Here is an 18,291-nt window from a genome sequence, read left to right as displayed (position 1 = left end):
CTCTAGTCAAGTCCCTAAATAGTACAGCGCGTTTCCTCTTGTCCGTTGCAGATTGGTTTACGGTCCGTGATTGTGGCTCATTCTTTGGGACCATGAAGTCTCACGTGATAATATTCACAGGATAACGCTGAGCATATGCATACCAGCGACGATGTCAGAGATGCCCAGCGCTTCATTAAAACTTTTGGGACCACCATTCTGCACAGCACTCCACATTTATACTTGTCCGCTCTGTCATTTGCTCCAACACAGTCGACGATATTCAGGAAATTCGCCACAAAGTTTCCTCGCACTCCTCGGGTTGTTGCTGGTCACGTTGCATGGTGGTCTCCGAAAGAAAACAGACACCATGGGCACGCCGGGGTTATGTCAGTTGCAATCTCACCAGACCGAAAACGTGTCGCGTGTGGTTCATATGACGGTACAATCCAGGTGTGGGATATGGAAACTGGCGAGGCATTGGGTGCCCCTCTCCGAGGGCACAGTGAGGCCGTTCGGTGTATCGCAATCTCATCGAATGGAAAACGTATTGTGTCTGGTTCAAACGACCACACAATCCGAATGTGGGATTTGGAAACCGGGAAAGTATTGGGTTCCCCTCTCCGAGGGCACACCACCTACGTCCTGTCTATCGCAATCTCGCCGGACGGACAACGTATCGTGTCTTCGGGCGAAAAGACGATCCTGGTGTGGGATGCGCAGACCGGCGAGTTATTGGTTGCCCCTCTCGAGGGACATACTGGCGTGGTTCGGTCTGTCGCAATCTCGCCGAATGGACGACGTATTGTGTCTGGTTCAGATGACGCGACCATCCGAGTGTGGGATCTAGAAACCGGCGAAGCCTTGGGCCCTCCTCTCCGAGAGCACACTGATGCTATTCTATTTTTGACGATCTCACCAGATGGAAAACGCATAGTGTTCGGTTCAAAGGATAAGATAATCCAGATGTTGGATGCAGAGACCGGCGAGGCAATAGGTGCCCCTCTCCAAGGGCACACTAACCGTGTCTGGTCAGTCGCGATCTCAGCTGACGGAACACTCATTGCGTCTGGTTCATCAGACAAGACGGTCCGAGTATGGGATGCGGACACTGGCAATGCATTGGGTACGCTCCAAGGTCATACCCAGGCCGTATACTCCGTCGCATTCTCGCCGGATGGAAAACGTATTGTGTCTGGTTCATATGACACAACCACCCGGGTGTGGGATCTAGATTTTGTAAACAAGCACCAACTCATATCTGGAAGACCTGCAATATGTTTCTCCTCCAACCCAACTCATGCCCTTTGCTCCGCCTTTTCCTTTCTTCAAGATTCTCCCACCCCAGCCTCTCTCACCCCCAACGAGGAAGGGTGGGTTGAAAGTCCCGAGGGTCATCTTCTCCTCCGCATCCCTGTCGATTTCTATCGGTCCGTGTACATCCCGGGTGATACGCTGGTTATTCCCAGTCACACATTGCAACTGGATTTGAGTCACTTCGCGCACGGCACCTTATGGTCCGAGTGTGGAGCCGCACATTAATATCCCTCGTAGATTGCACTTTATAGCCAAGCAATGGATCCAACGTTTTGTACATACTAGTAGTGACAGCGTATTAACATGTATAATGCTACATCACGTAAAATCGTCCAAGTACTCGAGTTGGGTCGAGACTACAGTTTTGACCCTTAACTTTATGCTTACTCGCAACCATGTCATTCGCACGAGTTGGCAGCTATTGAGAAGATCAGTTCTATTGCACCCTCAGGTTCATTTCACTACAACAGCCCATCGCACTATGGGCAAGAACAACAAGAAAAAGTCCAACACCATTCCTGCTGAGGACTTCCTCCGTCTTCCTCCGCTTGCAGATGCCTCCCTTGCTGACCAGCCCATCATCGACACGCACACCCACCTCGTGTCGACGTTCTCGACTTACCGAAATAAGTACAGGAACGGGACGCTTTACACTATCCATGACTTCGTGCGCGAGATGTACCGCAATCGCAACGTGAGGGCAATCGTGGACGTGTGGTGCGAGGCACCTGTGTTAATGGCGTGGAGGGAGCTTGCGGACTCAGCACTTACTGCAGAAGATCGGGAACAGAAGTGGGGAGGTATCGATTATTGGTTTGTGATGGGTGAGTTATCCGATCGTGCGCTGTCCTCGATTCCTGCACTGAGAGATGATTTTGACAGGCGTTCACCCGTGCGTACTGGTTCGGCCCATGTCTCGTACGGGAGTGAACTGATAATCCTCCCAGGCACGAAGCGAAGTCATACAACGATGCAGTTGAGGCTTCCATGTATGTTTCTGCGTTCTTTATAATTCTGGGGATTTGATTCGAGAGTTTCAGTCTTGAAGCGATGGCCCACCCACGATGTGTAGGCTGGGGAGAGATGGGTCTTGATTACCACTACGACAACTCCCCACGGGAAATCCAGCAAGCAGTCTTCATCCGACAGTTGAATCATGCTGTCAGGCTGGGCAAGCCGCTCACGATCCACACGCGCGAAGCGGAGGCAGACACGGAGAGGATTCTCATGGAGCACGTCCCTGCCGATCACAAGGTACTACCAGCGATCACTCTTGTTACTGATTCCCGAGGCTGAATCTTCTTTTAAAGATACATATACATTGTTTCACAGACTCGCCAGAATTCGCACAGCGACTACTTCATCATTTCCGTAATTTGTACATCGGGATCACTGGTAGGCCGGTCATTATTGAGTTCGATAAGCCTCTGAACTAATTCATACATATAAGGGGTTATTACATATTCGACCAATCTCAATACGTCGAATATCGTCAGTCAGATGGCCAAGAGCGATGGTGGACCGCGTATACTACTGGAAACAGATGCGCCCTTCATGGTCCCTTCCAACCTCTACAATTCTATACCGGAAATCAAGGGCAGCAGGTTGCCCCTGTGTCACACTGCAATGATCCCGTGGGTTGCAGAATATACCGCAGGAAAAGCTGGACATCCATGGAGTGGTGCAGATATCATGAAGCGCGCCAATGAGAATGCTAAAATAGTATACGGCGTCTAGAACCAATTTAAATCTTGATTGGAGTTCATCAACTGTGGAGTACCACTGAACGTGAGGGTGATATAGCTTATAAGTTACAGAGACGGAATAACAATATCAACGCGGAAAGCAAGATCAGTGAAGTTGTGGTATGCGTACTATTTACTTCCAATCCATCCCAGGTAATAGCAATAATTAATGGTAATAGGCAAGCCCACATGGCGGTTAAATCTGCTTGTCGATAGATGGTTGTGATTTGACTTCACTGTGGTCGAGTGCACGTTCAATGAACACTTCGCGGGACTCAGCACTGACTGAGCCGAAAATGATATCCATCTCCTCTAGACTACGACCTTTGGTTTCAGGGAGGAACCTGTTGAGCATGGTGTAAGTATCGATCAAGTAATTGGCACATGAATTGTCTGACAGGGAGAACACTGCCATTCCACCAATATTGATTGTAGCAAACATCATGAAGAGTTTGAATCCTAGATCAGTCTCAAGCGTTGGGGTAACCTTCGCCACAACGAAGTCTACAGGATTGAGTTAGCAGCGTTACAACATTTTACATGACTTAGCACGCACTCCATAGCCATTGAGAACCAGAACCTACGGCTATTCCGTAATGACGAGTCCGTGTGGGAAAGATATCGGCGACATAAACCCACGGAAGAGGACCCCACCCCATGGAGTAGAAGCAAACGTAGATGTAGAGCATGGCAGCCATACCTTTTGAAGACGGTGACGGTGGTGGCGCAGACTGGCCCGGCAGAGGCGTGACAACAGGATGCGTTTTCAAGATAGCACCGATGATAAAGAACGTGATTCCCATTCCCATGGCGGATATGAACAACGAGGCTTTGCGACCGAGACTCTCGACAAGGAAGAACACGAAAAGTGCAGTCGCAACGACTTTCACAATACCGTAGATTCCAGACGCCAAGAGAGAATTGGTGGTCCCGGAGTACCCAATCTAAAATCTAACGTGTGAGTGAGGGAAGAGGATACTGCATGGGAGACTCACCGAGCTAAAGATTTGAGGTGCGTAATAACCAACAGAGTTTTGTCCGCTCCATTGCTGTAACAAGAAGATCACAAATGCAATGACAAATCGGACAAAATTGCCCTTCCCGAGGAAGGCTTCTTTCAATCCAAGGCCTTTACGAGCATCCTGTTCTTCACGAATGGCAGCTTCAATTTCAGCAAATTCACGCCGTACTTCATCTGAATCATAGGGCTCCCTCCGCAAGTAAGCAAGATTGGCAATGGCTTCCGCAACGTAACCTTTAGATGCAAGCCAACGGGGAGACTCCTGCATTAAAATGATCTGCAATGGTCCATGCAAGTTCGAGGATGACTAACCTTGACAGTGAAAAGACCAAGGCACATCAAACCTGCAGGAACGAGCTGAAATCCAAAAGGAATCCTCCAGACATTGGGGCTGTTCGCCATGTGAAGGCCGACACCAACTGTGTAATTATTGTGAGCGCCATCCAGGCCAAAATGAACGAAAAGGGACTAAACGGTTTATGAAATATGAAATCATGACACCGATGGCTACCATGATTTGGAAACACCCGGTAATGCGACCACGAACATTCTTCGGTGAGCATTCGGAGACATAAGTGGGTGCGACAGCAGAGATACCACCAATGCCGAAACCGGAGATAACCCGACCGCCGTAAATGTATGCAATACCCCGGCTACCACCAGCAACCGTAGTGAGTATCTAGAACCGCGTGAGTAAGAGGCTTATCTGATAATGGGTTTCAAAGAACCACTCACGGCACCAATAACGAAAATGATGGTAAAACCGATCAATGTCAACCTCCGTCCCAACCAAGCTACCGTGATGGTCGGAATGTATCAGTCTACCAGCGAGCAGTCATCATTGTACTAACCTGATATAGGTGCACTGCCTAGAGCGCCAAAGAATGCTCCTGCCTGCAACACAGAAACAACATTGGAAGAAACCTCAGTATCCTTGCTTTTGTTGATTGAGCCATCGGCGTTGACTAAACCGAAGCTGGTCTCGAAGTAAGGCTGGGAGACGACACCTCCAGCTATACCACTAGGTCACAGTCAGACAGGCGCTTGTGAGCTTTCAACGATGAGGAACATACGTGTCATATCCGAACAGAATGATGCCCCAGTAAGCCACGAATGCGAGCCCTGCAAAGTTGTGAGCAAATAATGTGTACCAAATAATGTTGCGACTGACAGTACACGCGAATATTTTTGAAAGTGTCACCACTGAACATGATGATGAACAGTACTATGCTGGCAAGGATTTGGCACGATACAAGGAGAGATGAGAGTTGTACTTGCGTCGTGCGACCATATGGCAGACATTTACTTCCACGGATCCTGCAGCTGACTCGGATCGACTAAGTACTAAAGTAGATCGTTTAAGCTCTGCTTGGTACCTGCGTGCGGCCCCCGGTCAGCACCAGGTCCCCATGAACCGTTGTACAAAGTCTACAGCGAGCATGTGTGAGAACTACTTCGAAGACCGGTCACGCCTCCGAGCCGCACGTAGATCTTCCTATACTTGCGGTCTTGTGTGCGTCCGCGACTCCCAGCTTAAGCAAAGGAAATTTCGAGGATTCCTGCAAGTTTCTCTTTCATCTTCTATCCTGTTCCTTCTTTTCATCTATAACCTGAGTTTGGCTAATCCTCGTCATTTATTCAGTCCGACTGCCTCTTTCCACACCTTCCAAGCCTTGATGTCCGCCCGCTCGCCCCTGCACAGTCCCGAAAGAACTTGCAACTCACTCCAGTCCACTCGAAGCTCCGCACCGGTTTCTTTTCTACCCGATTCATCAATAAACTCGTTCTGTCTTCTAGGTCGCTGAATAGCCAATGCGGCTTAGAGACTCAGAGTGGGTATGCCAGCTGTAGGCGATATGTCGGTTCTGTATGGAACCAAATGTCTTCGGACGCACATACTCCAATCCACTAGAATGGAATTTGTCTAGGCAGTTGAAGAACCATTAGAACGAGTGGGTATGAATGAACAAATGAATATTTTATTTGGCCATCTGTTAACGTTTAACCATAGAGTGTAGTCCTGACGGAGTTCGAAACCTAACCCAGCGAAACGTCCCGGGCTGCAGGTAATTTTGTATCTTTGTGCACCGTCGTAGACTCTTGCTACGTCTCTCTGTCGGTGTAGATAAGGAACGATAACATTAGAGTAAATCTTATTGAGAATGATGCTTTGTGCAATGAGAGACTATTCTAAAAGCTATGTATACTCCACGAAAATATATTAAATACTGTTGGTACGTTGGTACGCTGTTTCCATGTAAATTACTGATGCATAGGTACTATATGATCTTAGAATCTATGGACCAAGGCTATGACATTCCGACTGCAAAAAAGGAGGACGTCCCACAGCTCTATTCCGTACCCCTCATAGCGCTCGGGTCACTTGACATGGCACATTCCAGAGAAGAGAGCATCGAAGACATGTCAGAAGACGATGTCAGAAAGTTATCCCCATTGAATGAGAAATTGTCAAAACCGAAGGGATTAGTAAATTCCAACCCAAGTGCCCCTCCCCTGTCCATGCTCACGGGGGGCATCTGGGGAAGGTTCTCAAATGGGGAATATATGAACTCGGAATACTGAGAATAAAGTTCGGTGTTCTACTAAAGCATTAATAAGCAGTCCTGAAATCCATGAAAGTACTCACCTGTTGCCCGAAGGGAGAGTTAAACTGTGACGTGGCATCAGAAGCCTGCATCTCGAACAAAGGGTCGTCCTCTCGGTCTGGAAGAGGCCATGCATACGGCATTGGAGCACCTAACCATGTATCTCCACCAGGCTGCGAGTTCGGAAGGTCACACGCTGGAATGAGAGGTGAAGCGATTGGCTCCGAGGTGACGGAGTGGTACATGGTAGTGCGGCTCGGGCGACGAGCTAGATCGTCATGAGTAACCAAGAACGGAGTCCAAGAGTCGAGATCTGCGGACGGGTTCACTGGTTCCGCGCCAACAGGGGGGCACGAGGACGAGCGTCGTGGACGCGAGGGAGCGGGATAGGGAGTGAAACGGGCGGCAGCCTGCGCAGTTTGCTTCGAGCTATCACTCATGTCAAGTGCGCGCTGTACCAAGACGGATGATAATTCTGCCCTGCGTGATTCCAGCTCCCTCTCTTCTTTAGCGATGCGGTCACTCTTGACCTTCCTTTGCTTTGAAGTTTGCTGCGCAGGCATGTATTTATACCCAGGGTACATCGCAGCGTGGCGCTCTTTCTCTTTCAAGGCAAGGTCAATCCACGGTTTTTGTTGCTCTTTCTTCATGCCTCTCCATATTTTACCTGCGATACGTGATAGGTTTCGGTGGTCACTTTCTACATGACCAGGAATTTTCTTTTGCTGGACAAAGTCACAGCGGAAGAGAATGAACGCATTGCGCGGACGAGGGATGTGCCCGGCAGGCTGCCGTTTGGCATGCGATGTCCGATTCGTCTTTGGAATGAGGTCTGCGACTCCTGGTATAGGCAGTTGAATGACGTCGGGAAGCGTGTTGGGTGACGGAGTGGAGTCCGAGGCAGCTTTGTGGTGATTCTGACAAAGAAAAGGATGCTGGGATTCCGAGATGTACGGGTGCGAAGCCAGGCGATGGGGAATGCTGGAATGCATGTTGGGTGGGTGCTGGTTGATTATAGCGTCGCGGACGCGAAATAAACACCCTACAAGTATCCTCCAGGGAGTGTCTGTAGCTCATTGCGAGATGAAAGTAAGAAAGGAAGATGTCGAGCCACAGTATAACATTTCGGCGTTTTGAAGCGGCTGGAAAGAAAGGGAAAACGCACCCGAAGAACTGGCATGAGGATCTATGAGGGCATGTTACAGGGGCCGTCATTGACGATTGTCCAGGATACCTGGCATTGTGGTTAGTGACGCCTTTGTGGATTCCAATATGTCAGTTCGGTCACCCTGAATTATTGGACATTCTCGGTCCCAGCGTTAGCTCATTAATTCAAGTTAGTCAACGTCCCCCCCTAGTGTTGCTCTCCGCGATCTAAAGTACTTTTCTTACTCCGCCCATTATGGACCTAAAATAAGGCAAGCTAGTTCCTAAAGTGCTCGGAAGGAACCGGCACTGCCTCGGTTCCCAGTAGTAGAGGGAGAACTAGCAGCATATTCACTGCAGAAACGAGATTTTAGATCAGAGGGAGACAGCGCGTATAATACGACTCTAAACGTACCTAGATATAATCAGACATGTCACAAATTTTGCTTGCGCGACATGAGTATACAAACGCTTTTCTAACTTCGTAAACACGTCTTTTCTGACCCCCGTTTATTCATTCTCACTCTGGCATCTCGTTCGTGCAAGGGGAAGATAAACGGTAACTTAAACTTGAATGGTAGTGACTACGACATTGTATGTACAAGTTTAAGGGTGAATGTTCGGGCGAAGGCGGACAACTTCACAAGCCAAATCTCTGAGAGCGTGACAAGTGCAACCGATTGCATCGAGATCAGAGATCACCGACATGTCCAGGATGATGGTGGCGACATGGCGGCTCTGAGAGACTGGGACGAGAGTAGAAACACCTTGGAATAGATCTATATCGTTGGCATTGGAGCGTGGACTCAAAGCTAGCGCTCAACTTGTCTGAGTCTGTGGAAAGAGCCGGCGGAGTCGGGAACTGGCGCGTCAGTGGCGGTACGATAACGATCATGAGACAGACAAAAAAATCCTCATGAGTCACAAGTACTTGTACCCTATAAGACGGGTCCAGGAACTTGAACTCATTTGTTAGAAATGTCACCCCTCGCACACCCTTCGATCCAAGGTAGATGCCATATAACAATGAATTGATCATCGACTGATTGAACTTGCTAGATGGTTGGTTCCGCGAAATCTCCTCTCAGTGGCCCTGGTCAGGCCATGACCCTCAAGGTCAATAAGATCTTGCACATCGAAAAATCTCTTTATCAGGACGTTCTTGTCTTTGAATCCGAGACCTACGGCAATGTACTGGTCCTCGATGGTGTCATCCAATGCACCGAACGAGACGAGTTCTCGTATGTCACTCATACGCCAGCCCTTGCTCGAATCACTTGACCTTTTCGTAGGTATCAGGAGATGATAGCCCATCTACCTCTCGCCAGCCATCCAAACCCGAAAAAGGTCCTTGTTATTGGGGGTGGAGATGGGGGCGTCGTTCGAGAGGTTCTCAAACACGATACAGTTGAGGAGGTGGTTCTCTGCGACATCGATGAGGTATGTACATGCATAGGTAACATATTAGTGCTTATTTGACCAAACTACAGGCCGTGATTAGGGTCTCAAAGAAGTACCTCCCGCACATGTCTGCGCTGCTCGACTCTCCTCGCGTCAAGGTCTTCGTTGGCGACGGCTTCAAGTTCCTTGCCGAGAACGAGGCAACCTACGACGTTATCATCACCGATTCCTCTGATCCGGTTGGTCCAGCAGAGGCTCTTTTCCAAAAGCCCTACTTCAAGCTTCTTCATGATGCACTGACTCCTGGGGGGCATATATCGACACAGGCAGAATCTCAGTGGCTCCACATTCCCTTGATCGATAACCTCCTTAAGTCGACACGCGAGATATTCGCAGTTTCGCAATATGCCTTCACTACGATCCCGACATACCCATCTGGCCAGATCGGATTCTTGGTGTGCTCGAAGGAACAAGGTCGGGTCCTCAGTGTACCCACCCGCAAAGTTACCAACACTCGTTACTATAATGAGGACGTGCACCGAGCGGCATTCGTACTTCCACAATTTGTCAAATCGTTCTTGGAGGAGGGAAAGGACATCCTACCTGTATTCGGACGTGCTGCTGCTGCTGCTAAAGTCGCGGCAGAAGGCAAGAAAATCCGCAAAGTACTTCTCCTTGGCTCTGGTTTTGTTGCACGCCCGTGTGCCGAGTACGTTGTACGTGACCCGTCGAATGAGCTGACAATCGGTAGGCCAAAAAAATTCATACCTTTTGCCGATCTTCATTCCTTTTACAGCATGCCGCACGCTCCAGAGTGCACAAGCACTTGCAGAGGGTCTTCCAAATGCACAGGGCATTTCTCTGGACGTCAATAATACCAATGCTCTCGAGGCTCAGGTTGCTGCACATGATCTCGTCATCTCTCTGATCCCCTACACGTACCACGCGGCTGTCATAAAGGCTGCGATAAAGGCTAAAGTTCACGTCGTCACAACCAGTTATGTATCCCCTGCAATGCGTGAACTTGATGAGGAAGCCAAGAGAGTGGGCATCATTGTAATGAACGAGATTGGTCTTGATCCTGGCATCGACCATTTGTACGCGATCAAAACAATCGATGAGGTGCATGCTAAGGGTGGCAAGGTGAGCTATTGTCATTTTTTATCTGTACACACGCCTCATATATCTCCATAGATCAAGCAGTTCCTATCATACTGTGGTGGTCTCCCAGCACCAGAGTGCTCGGGTAACCCACTTGGTTACAAGTTCTCATGGTCATCCCGCGGAGTGCTTCTCGCCCTGCTCAATTCAGCAGCCTACCTTTCCAATGGTAAACAACTCGACATCTCCGGCACCGAATTGATGGGATATGCCAAACCCTACTTTATCTCGCCTGCATTTGCGTTCGTGGCTTATCCGAACCGTAACTCCTGTGCCCTTCAGGGAGTGGTATAACATCCCAGAAGCAGAGACTGTGGTCCGCGGCACACTCCGATACCAAGGATTCCCCGAGTTCATCAAGGCGCTCGTCGAGTTGGGCTGGCTGGATGCATCCGAAAAGGACTGGTTGAAGGAGGGCTTGACCTGGGCCCAGGTCATGCAACAAGCGATCGGTGCCAATGATGCTGCAGAAAGGTAAGCAGCTGGTTGTTTTAATCTGTGGAGAATACACAATTGACTTCAAAATCTAGCACCCTCGTCACACACGTGAAGTCGGTCTGCAAGTTCCCTAATGATGCCGAAGCTACCCGCATCATTTCCGGGCTCCGCTGGATTGGACTTTTCTCATCGGAGACTGTGAAGCCCCGTGCAGGAAACCTCCTCGATACCCTCTGCGCGCAACTCGAGACGCTGATGAAGTACGAGCAGGGCGAACGGGATCTCGTCATGCTTCAGCACAAGTTCGTGGTCGAGTGGGCTGACGGCAGCGAGGTACGTATTCGCTACAGGTCACTTATATCAAACAAATTTGCTGATCACCTTCTAGCAAACGCTTACCTCGACGCTCGAGCAATACGGAAGTCCATCTGGGCATTCCGCAATGGCACTCACTGTCGGTGTTCCTTGCGGTATTGCAACGCAACTAGTTTTGGATGGCGTTTTTAAAACTCCCGGAGTTCACGTTCCATACACAAAGGAGATCTGTGACCCCATCCGCGAACTCTTGGAGAGCGAAGGGTTGGGTCTGATAGAGAGGGCACTGTAAGGTTACTACGCATAACACAAATATCCTGCATGATGTATAAATAAAAAGGATGTACTAGAGATAGACGCACGTAGTACATGTTTCCTCACCGCGTTTCATGATCACGATCACTCTATGTTTTGAGTTCAAGTTGAGTTTGAGTTGGGTTTGACTTTTGTTATTGACTTTTCCCAATGCTGCGCGCCACTGTAATCGCTGTTGCATCTCACCATCATCTATTGCAATGATGCGGCAACCACGAAGGTCACCCCATGATTCGTACGAAACTGAGACGACAGATCACCAAACAGAAACAGAAACCATACTGCTCAAGCACCTCCCACTTAGTCCAGACTCGCCTTCCCCGTTGCAGAGAGATTCGCATTTACAGTTCTTGATTCGAAATCTAATACAAGGGTTTCCATCCCGCTACATCAGTCAAGACGCAAGCCAACCATGGTTACTCTACTGGACGCTCCAAAGCTTCAGCGTCATGGGTGTAGCGCTAGATCCGAACAATAAACAAAAGTGCGTGGTGCAGGTGGTGCTATCCGATGGGATGGCTCAAGATGTGCTTCTTTTGTAGGGCCATCGACACTATTATGGCATGGCAGCATCCAGATGGCGGTTTTGGAGGTGGGCCGGGGCAGGCTGCGCATTTGCTGCCGACGTATGCAGCGGTTTGCGCGCTGGCGATCGTTGGAAGGCCTGGCCCGGGAGGAGGATGGGATCAGATCGACCGGTGAGTCCTAAATTATTACCCATATGGAGATGTTGTTGACGCCTCCGAACCAGGGAGAAGATGTATAAGTTTTTCATGTCCATCAAGCAATCAGATGGGGCGTTCCTCGTAGCACACCATGCAGAAGTGGATGTTCGGTCTGTGAAGCTCTGATCGGGTTTCTATCGATGTATGCTGATGCGGATATCGTACAGTGGTACATATTGCCTCCTCGTGACGGTACATTTGCTGAACATGCTGACGCCGGAGCTTTTGGAGGGCATCCCTGGCTTCATTATGTCATGTCAGACCTACGAAGGAGGCTTCTCATCCGCGTCGCAGCCATATTTCTCTGCTGAGCCAGAAGGCCCGATCCTACTTGATTCTCCGCGTCCGCCTCTCGGCGAGGCTCACGGCGGGTACACTTTCTGCTCTCTAGCGTCATGGGTCATGCTTCAACCGTACCTTGCTCTGCAAAAGCCTTCGCTCCAGCGGCCATCTCTAAATTTCAAGACGCTGCTGCGATGGCTGGTGCAGATGCAAGGCTCGGAGATCGAGCTTGGTGGTTTCAGGGGCCGTACTAATAAGCTCGTGGATGGGTGTTATTCCTGGTGGGTTGGGGGCTGCTTTGCATTGTTGTCTTCGCTGGGCATCGTTGGTGCGCATGGCCGTGATGATAACCATCAGTCTTCTACTGCCCATGAAGAGGACGAATCTTGGGATGATATTGATGGTTTGTCGCATCTGCTGTCGTTGCATGACGAGATAGGCTGATGAATGAGCTCATACGCAGATTCTTTATGGGATCGTGCTGCCCTACAGCGCTACATCCTATGCGCCGGCCAACACCCAGCAGGAGGCCTGCGCGATAAACCTCCAAAGTAACTGGGTTATGGAATTATCTATATGATATTTCGTTGATGATATTTACAGGGCTGCGGATTCGTACCATACGCTATATTGTCTAGCAGGACTATCCGCGGCTCAGCATAATGTTTTCCTGTCATCTACTCGGCAAGATGCCATTGTTCACGGTTGGAGGACCCCGGTTGGTAGGTCGCAAGTTTTGATCGAAAAGCTAATGGCTCATCCGAATCAGAGTCCAAGCACGAGCAACTTCGTCAAGCGTGCTTCTCGCACTCTCTTTCATGGACAGAGGAGGAGGGCACATCTCGTGTGCTTGGAGCGCAAAATAACCGGATGGTGATTTTCTGTGCCAATTTCGACGCGCCGAGTGACTTATCGAGGTTTTATGCAGAATGCGACACATCCGGTATTCAATCTAACGATGACACACACGGAGGGTATGATGGCGCATTTCTATAAACAAACGATTCCTTCACGGCCCAAGAAAACTTGAAAGGCGATTGAGGACATGTCAACACAGGATCGTGTGGCGCAGGGTATCATGTGGTGTAAGATATCATCAAGGAATGAGTCATATACGATCTGTATCTGAAACTTCTAAAGTTCAAAACAATAAATGACAAAACTGCAAAGCTCTGCCGATGCTTCCGCCAACAATATACTTGGAACTAGGAGGACACGCGCCACGGATCATTCTCGAAATACATATATCGACTTCGCAGGCGCTTCCTTTGACTCCTTTGACATCTTCATCTCCTTCTGTGGCACCTGCACCAATGCCTTTGAAAGGTCGTAAGAGACTCAGTGCTGACCTTCACGATCTGCACACGACCTGCCCATCTGACCTTGATAAGGGAACGTGGTCTGCGCAAAGTAAGCGTGGTTTAGCATCTCCGATACCCAGCCCCACCAACATCGATCTTCTTAGGTTTCAGAGCAGGGGATGACGATGGTTCAGTAGAGTTCGACCTGATAGAATCTAGAGATCGGACAAGGATAGTGATGCATCTCCTGTATTCTGGTCAGTCATTATCAAGAGGGGAAGTGTCATCGGTGCTGATTGTTATCCATTGGACATATTACTGTTGGTCAGTATCACTGAAGAGTTAGTCATTGTTACACACTGACTTACCTGTATTTATGTAGGGGGCTCTATTTGCATGGATCTTTTACTAACTTCAGCTGGTGAGTCGCGACTGTCAATTTGATCTTGATAGCATGTATTGACATGTATCCCGGATGGCTTCCAGGCTACAAGTGCGTATCTCGTGAGGTATCATTCACGTTGATCTGACACCCCCTCATAGTATCGCATCCGTACTCTTACAGATCAAGCTAGCCATCTCGAGCACTAGCCCCAAACCCGCGCGGCTAGCCCAAGATTGGGAACAGTACGTCTCATCGCCCGTTAGATAGAAACCGGGCTCTGATTCTTGTGAAGACCGTATCATCCACAGGAGGCGTTGTCAGTGTATACGAGAACGGCAGCTATCCATGGTTGGAAGGTACGTTCATTCTTTATTTTCCATCATGCCTTCTAAGTGTTTTCACTGGCAGGTCGCAGATCAGAGGGAAATGGAAATACTTGTCACCTGGGGTTGAAATGTAGTTGCACGTGATTTTCAAACATTGTATTGGAAATTGGAAATGTGTGGAACGGACCAGTCCCTGCCAGTCCCGACTCCCCAGTTTCATTGTCCATTTGCGGTGCACCTTCCTGCCCACTCGTCGCCATGAATATTAATAGAGACAGAAAATGTGAATTTGGTTGTAACAAACAATGAAAAACCGTAAACTGCTAAGCAAGGTCCAATGGTGTTGGCAACGCCGACCGTTAGTTGGAAATTATAAACTTGATCATAGTGTAGTAACACTAGACCTAGATGAAGTTGGATGTTAACGACGTCACTCGAACATAGTTATATTTCCTCTTTCGGTTGTACTACTTATATCACGTTCCGTTCCAACATCATAGTACCTCAGCTGTTTGTTCCTCACGCCGAGGTATGTACCGTCTCGCTCATCCCGCTGGTCTTGTCTCACTATGATATCTCTTTAGCTCACTTGTATAGGTACTTCTAATGCACTAGTTGTTCATTCCTAATGCTGAGCTCGCTCATATAGCTTTGAATACTAGAGTCGGCCATTTCCTGGACGTTCTCCCACTGTCAACCTCTCCTGCCATCTTTATTGCGACCTTGCAGACACGGTCGCACAACTTATGGATCCAATAATCAACCAGTTCCACGATATTGCCCAGCAACTTGCAGCTCAGGCGGACACGATTGAGCGGGTGAGTTCTGAGTTTTATGCCAATATGTCTGGCTTATCAGTGTTTCAGGAGAAAACACAACAGATAAGCGTTCAGCGTGATTTCGACAGGTCCCAAAGTGAAAATGAAAAGAGGATTGGCGAGCTTCAACAGGAGATCCAGGAGATCTGGGCGAATGCCAAGGAGGTGAGCGCATATTACTATAGGATCTCGGTTCAAATATTGACAACTTTGCTGGAGAATTATAGCAGCATTCTCAAGTTAAAAAGAAGGACGTTAGTTAACGAGGCCCGAAGAAAATTAATCCGCTGCTGCTCGCTTACTTCACGTCAACTCTTACCAAGCACCTACCGAGGGGATGCACAAGATCAGTTGGATACCGCCGCCAATTATGTCTGGAGTCGCCTCCCGCCCGCAGACCAGGCACAACTGTCGCTCGACATCCCAAAGATCATTCTAGATACATCAGAGGATAGCATCTGCCGCCTGGGCAATGAAATTGCACACCTGGAGGTCACCATGTCAGCGATTGAAGACGAAGATTTGTCAGACGGGGAGCATGAATCCTTGGTTAGGATCCTGGATCCACGATTGGACGTATACTTAGGTATGACTACTGTCATCAGAAGCCGTACGAGCCCACCATTTCCATTTCTCCTGTATAGTACATGTAGAGCAATCGTGAATATGCAAAAACATTATTTTCCCCCACCACACTCGTCACCACCAACGAGGAAATCTCGTGTACGAGTTGCCCGAAGATAAACGATAAACGATCTTTATTGGCTGACTACGTTACTGATGTAACTCAGGTACTACATATAGAAGTGCCTCGCCAGCTCTTCAAGCCGTTATGAAAGTGACTAGAGCAGCCTATGCTATTGTATTATGTAATACATCTTAAGAGGTTAGTTACCCATAAATTTTGATACTATTGAATAATTAGCCAGATATCCATTATCCACTCATCAGTGAACCGGTGCCCGCGCCGCCATAGCTCTCTCTTGTTCCAAATCCGAACAGGACATATACTACTAAACAAGCACCTGTTCCGCATATCGAAGTCGCAGACGCCCCGTTGCCTGCAATGTAACGCACACGAAGAATCAGTCAAACACTTCCTCCTAGAATGCCCGAAATACTCACGCCAGAGAGCAGCTCTGCGCAAGGAAGCAGGACGACAAGCGAACCAGGTGCAACAGCTACTCAACAACGGGAACTGCAGTGGAGATCGAGCTTGGTGGTTTCAGGGGCCGTACTAATAAGCTCGTGGATGGGTGTTATTCCTGGTGGGTTGGGGGCTGCTTTGCATTGTTGTCTTCGCTGGGCATCGTTGGTGCGCATGGCCGTGATGATAACCATCAGTCTTCTACTGCCCATGAAGAGGACGAATCTTGGGATGATATTGATGGTTTGTCGCATCTGCTGTCGTTGCATGACGAGATAGGCTGATGAATGAGCTCATACGCAGATTCTTTATGGGATCGTGCTGCCCTACAGCGCTACATCCTATGCGCCGGCCAACACCCAGCAGGAGGCCTGCGCGATAAACCTCCAAAGTAACTGGGTTATGGAATTATCTATATGATATTTCGTTGATGATATTTACAGGGCTGCGGATTCGTACCATACGCTATATTGTCTAGCAGGACTATCCGCGGCTCAGCATAATGTTTTCCTGTCATCTACTCGGCAAGATGCCATTGTTCACGGTTGGAGGACCCCGGTTGGTAGGTCGCAAGTTTTGATCGAAAAGCTAATGGCTCATCCGAATCAGAGTCCAAGCACGAGCAACTTCGTCAAGCGTGCTTCTCGCACTCTCTTTCATGGACAGAGGAGGAGGGCACATCTCGTGTGCTTGGAGCGCAAAATAACCGGATGGTGATTTTCTGTGCCAATTTCGACGCGCCGAGTGACTTATCGAGGTTTTATGCAGAATGCGACACATCCGGTATTCAATCTAACGATGACACACACGGAGGGTATGATGGCGCATTTCTATAAACAAACGATTCCTTCACGGCCCAAGAAAACTTGAAAGGCGATTGAGGACAGGTTAACACAGGATTGTGTGGCGCCGGGTATCATGTGGTGTAAGATATCATCAAGGAATGTGTCATATACGATTTGTATCTGAAACTTTATAAGTCAAAACAACGAATGACAAAAATGCAAAGCTCTGCCGATGTTCCGCCAACAACATACTTGGAACTAGGAGGACACGCGCCACGGATCATTCCATACATCATTACTGATGTTTTTCCGTCCATGCCAGGGCACATTCCCGCAGCACATTCACATTGGGACCACAAGGCGTGAGGTGATAGGTTGTGGCATATAAATAAGGAACATGGATAGCGACCCAGTCATCAACGAGTCATTCCTTGAAGTTCGATCGGACTGTGTAACGAGTGGTGGGATTGTATCAGGTGGAGTGGATAAGGTGGAATTTGACCCCGATAACGCGTCATGTAAGGCTCAAATAGTGCGGAATATAATAAGCCATGAGTTGAATTTGCAAAACATTTGTATAAACTCTAAATGCCACTTCCAGATTTGGGCTACTAACGCCAGAGTTATCCGCTGACTAATATACAAAGACTCAGGTGATGGTCGCTGGTGGCTCGTTGTCTCTTTCAATTATCTCTCCTATTCAGACGGAAGACAGTCGCCACTCCCTTATCTTTTGCAAATATTTTTCAAAGTCCGTAATAAATTTCATAAGGGCCGCAATTGTGCCGTGTTGATGATCAGTAACGTCCACTCCCGCAAGTACTGTACATGTCAACTGCAAACCTCACGAATCTGCCTATAGCTACGGATAGGCACCACCCCGATAATTATAAACGACGACAGCAAACAGCCTCTTCATCATCAATGCATCAATGTTCACATAACAACTGTATTATCATCTTGGTCTCGGACCTTGATCACCTTCAAAGCTTCAAATATGGATGTTATCTCCCTCAACGGGCGCACAAATTGTCCACTTGGGAGATTGAGCGCACGTGTTATCCATTCTTAGCGATTC

General features: G+C 48.6%; 7 protein-coding genes across 7 annotated transcripts; 5 read left to right on the top strand and 2 right to left on the bottom strand.

The window, feature by feature from the left end:
• Positions 1 to 945: 945 nt before the first annotated feature.
• Positions 946 to 1,521, top strand: F5147DRAFT_571356 (WD40-repeat-containing domain protein; the record flags this gene model as incomplete). The annotated part of the gene is made up of 1 exon (XM_041431042.1): positions 946 to 1,521. The coding sequence occupies one exon, from the start codon at positions 946 to 948 to the stop codon at positions 1,519 to 1,521; it is 576 nt and encodes a 191-aa protein (XP_041295788.1).
• Positions 1,522 to 1,618: 97 nt separating this feature from the next.
• Positions 1,619 to 3,061, top strand: F5147DRAFT_680803 (uncharacterized protein). Its single transcript, XM_041436330.1, has 6 exons — positions 1,619 to 2,120; positions 2,179 to 2,188; positions 2,244 to 2,285; positions 2,337 to 2,550; positions 2,607 to 2,691; positions 2,747 to 3,061. The coding sequence occupies exons 1-6, from the start codon at positions 1,676 to 1,678 to the stop codon at positions 3,031 to 3,033; spliced, it is 1,083 nt and encodes a 360-aa protein (XP_041295787.1). The 5' UTR covers positions 1,619 to 1,675; the 3' UTR covers positions 3,034 to 3,061.
• Positions 3,062 to 3,081: 20 nt separating this feature from the next.
• F5147DRAFT_788805 (general substrate transporter) lies at positions 3,082 to 5,273 on the bottom strand (the record flags this gene model as incomplete). The annotated part of the gene is made up of 9 exons (XM_041443000.1): positions 3,082 to 3,545; positions 3,598 to 3,985; positions 4,037 to 4,324; positions 4,375 to 4,481; positions 4,537 to 4,741; positions 4,798 to 4,856; positions 4,914 to 5,083; positions 5,136 to 5,184; positions 5,234 to 5,273. The coding sequence occupies 9 exons, from the start codon at positions 5,271 to 5,273 to the stop codon at positions 3,238 to 3,240; spliced, it is 1,614 nt and encodes a 537-aa protein (XP_041295786.1). The 3' UTR covers positions 3,082 to 3,237.
• Positions 5,274 to 6,226: 953 nt separating this feature from the next.
• Positions 6,227 to 8,257, bottom strand: F5147DRAFT_680791 (uncharacterized protein). Its single transcript, XM_041436329.1, has 3 exons — positions 7,623 to 8,257; positions 6,710 to 7,585; positions 6,227 to 6,662 (listed from the first exon to the last, which is right to left on the bottom strand). Exons 1-3 carry the CDS (start codon positions 7,881 to 7,883, stop codon positions 6,414 to 6,416), a joined length of 1,386 nt encoding a protein of 461 aa, XP_041295785.1. The 5' UTR covers positions 7,884 to 8,257; the 3' UTR covers positions 6,227 to 6,413.
• A 477-nt stretch (positions 8,258 to 8,734) lies between these two features.
• On the top strand, positions 8,735 to 11,551 carry F5147DRAFT_680789 (Saccharopine dehydrogenase-domain-containing protein). Its single transcript, XM_041436328.1, has 10 exons — positions 8,735 to 8,823; positions 8,874 to 8,880; positions 8,903 to 9,055; positions 9,107 to 9,254; positions 9,305 to 9,962; positions 10,012 to 10,358; positions 10,410 to 10,618; positions 10,659 to 10,850; positions 10,907 to 11,147; positions 11,203 to 11,551. The coding sequence occupies exons 1-10, from the start codon at positions 8,793 to 8,795 to the stop codon at positions 11,419 to 11,421; spliced, it is 2,205 nt and encodes a 734-aa protein (XP_041295784.1). The 5' UTR covers positions 8,735 to 8,792; the 3' UTR covers positions 11,422 to 11,551.
• F5147DRAFT_45101 (terpenoid cyclases/protein prenyltransferase alpha-alpha toroid) lies at positions 11,214 to 13,504 on the top strand. The gene is made up of 8 exons (XM_041429900.1): positions 11,214 to 11,928; positions 11,987 to 12,142; positions 12,196 to 12,279; positions 12,337 to 12,854; positions 12,915 to 13,002; positions 13,055 to 13,173; positions 13,221 to 13,324; positions 13,380 to 13,504. The coding sequence occupies exons 1-8, from the start codon at positions 11,645 to 11,647 to the stop codon at positions 13,479 to 13,481; spliced, it is 1,455 nt and encodes a 484-aa protein (XP_041295783.1). The 5' UTR covers positions 11,214 to 11,644; the 3' UTR covers positions 13,482 to 13,504.
• A 260-nt stretch (positions 13,505 to 13,764) lies between these two features.
• Positions 13,765 to 17,264, top strand: F5147DRAFT_650340 (uncharacterized protein; the record flags this gene model as incomplete). Its single annotated transcript, XM_041433441.1, has 16 exons — positions 13,765 to 13,861; positions 13,917 to 14,009; positions 14,135 to 14,173; positions 14,206 to 14,245; positions 14,296 to 14,379; positions 14,405 to 14,493; positions 14,964 to 14,992; positions 15,048 to 15,060; positions 15,193 to 15,281; positions 15,330 to 15,446; positions 15,501 to 15,535; positions 15,605 to 15,867; positions 16,486 to 16,671; positions 16,732 to 16,819; positions 16,872 to 16,990; positions 17,095 to 17,264. 16 exons carry the CDS (start codon positions 13,765 to 13,767, stop codon positions 17,262 to 17,264), a joined length of 1,551 nt encoding a protein of 516 aa, XP_041295782.1.
• Between the last annotated feature and the right edge of the window lie 1,027 nt (positions 17,265 to 18,291).

This window comes from Suillus discolor (assembly GCF_016758755.1).
Source record: "Suillus discolor strain FC423 chromosome Unknown F5147scaffold_12, whole genome shotgun sequence".
Taxonomy (NCBI): domain Eukaryota; kingdom Fungi; phylum Basidiomycota; class Agaricomycetes; order Boletales; family Suillaceae; genus Suillus; species Suillus discolor.
The sequence above is the reverse complement of the archived record's forward strand: the minus strand, read 5'-3'. Positions and strand labels throughout refer to the sequence as shown.

Bases quoted from the DNA above. Each gene is read 5' to 3' on its own strand.
- F5147DRAFT_680789 (XM_041436328.1), top strand. From the start codon at position 8,793: ATGTCACCCCTCGCACACCCTTCGATCCAAG. The intron at 9,255-9,304 runs GTATGTACATGC...ACCAAACTACAG, and splicing joins TTCTCTGCGACATCGATGAG to GCCGTGATTAGGGTCTCAAA. The intron at 9,963-10,011 runs GTAGGCCAAAAA...TTCCTTTTACAG, and splicing joins GTCGAATGAGCTGACAATCG to CATGCCGCACGCTCCAGAGT.
- F5147DRAFT_680791 (XM_041436329.1), bottom strand. From the start codon at position 7,883: ATGACGGCCCCTGTAACATGCCCTCATAGATCCTCATGCCAGTTCTTC. The intron at 7,586-7,622 runs GTACATCTCGGA...TTTCTTTGTCAG, and splicing joins CATCGCCTGGCTTCGCACCC to AATCACCACAAAGCTGCCTC. The intron at 6,663-6,709 runs GTGAGTACTTTC...ATGCTTTAGTAG, and splicing joins ACTCTCCCTTCGGGCAACAG to AACACCGAACTTTATTCTCA.
- F5147DRAFT_680803 (XM_041436330.1), top strand. From the start codon at position 1,676: ATGCTTACTCGCAACCATGTCATTCGCACGAGTTGGCAGCTATTGAGA. The intron at 2,286-2,336 runs GTATGTTTCTGC...CGAGAGTTTCAG, and splicing joins GATGCAGTTGAGGCTTCCAT to TCTTGAAGCGATGGCCCACC. The intron at 2,692-2,746 runs GTAGGCCGGTCA...CATACATATAAG, and splicing joins TTTGTACATCGGGATCACTG to GGGTTATTACATATTCGACC.
- F5147DRAFT_45101 (XM_041429900.1), top strand. From the start codon at position 11,645: ATGATGCGGCAACCACGAAGGTCACCCCATGATTCGTACGAAACTGAG. The intron at 12,143-12,195 runs GTGAGTCCTAAA...CCTCCGAACCAG, and splicing joins GGATGGGATCAGATCGACCG to GGAGAAGATGTATAAGTTTT. The intron at 13,174-13,220 runs GTAGGTCGCAAG...CATCCGAATCAG, and splicing joins CGGTTGGAGGACCCCGGTTG to AGTCCAAGCACGAGCAACTT.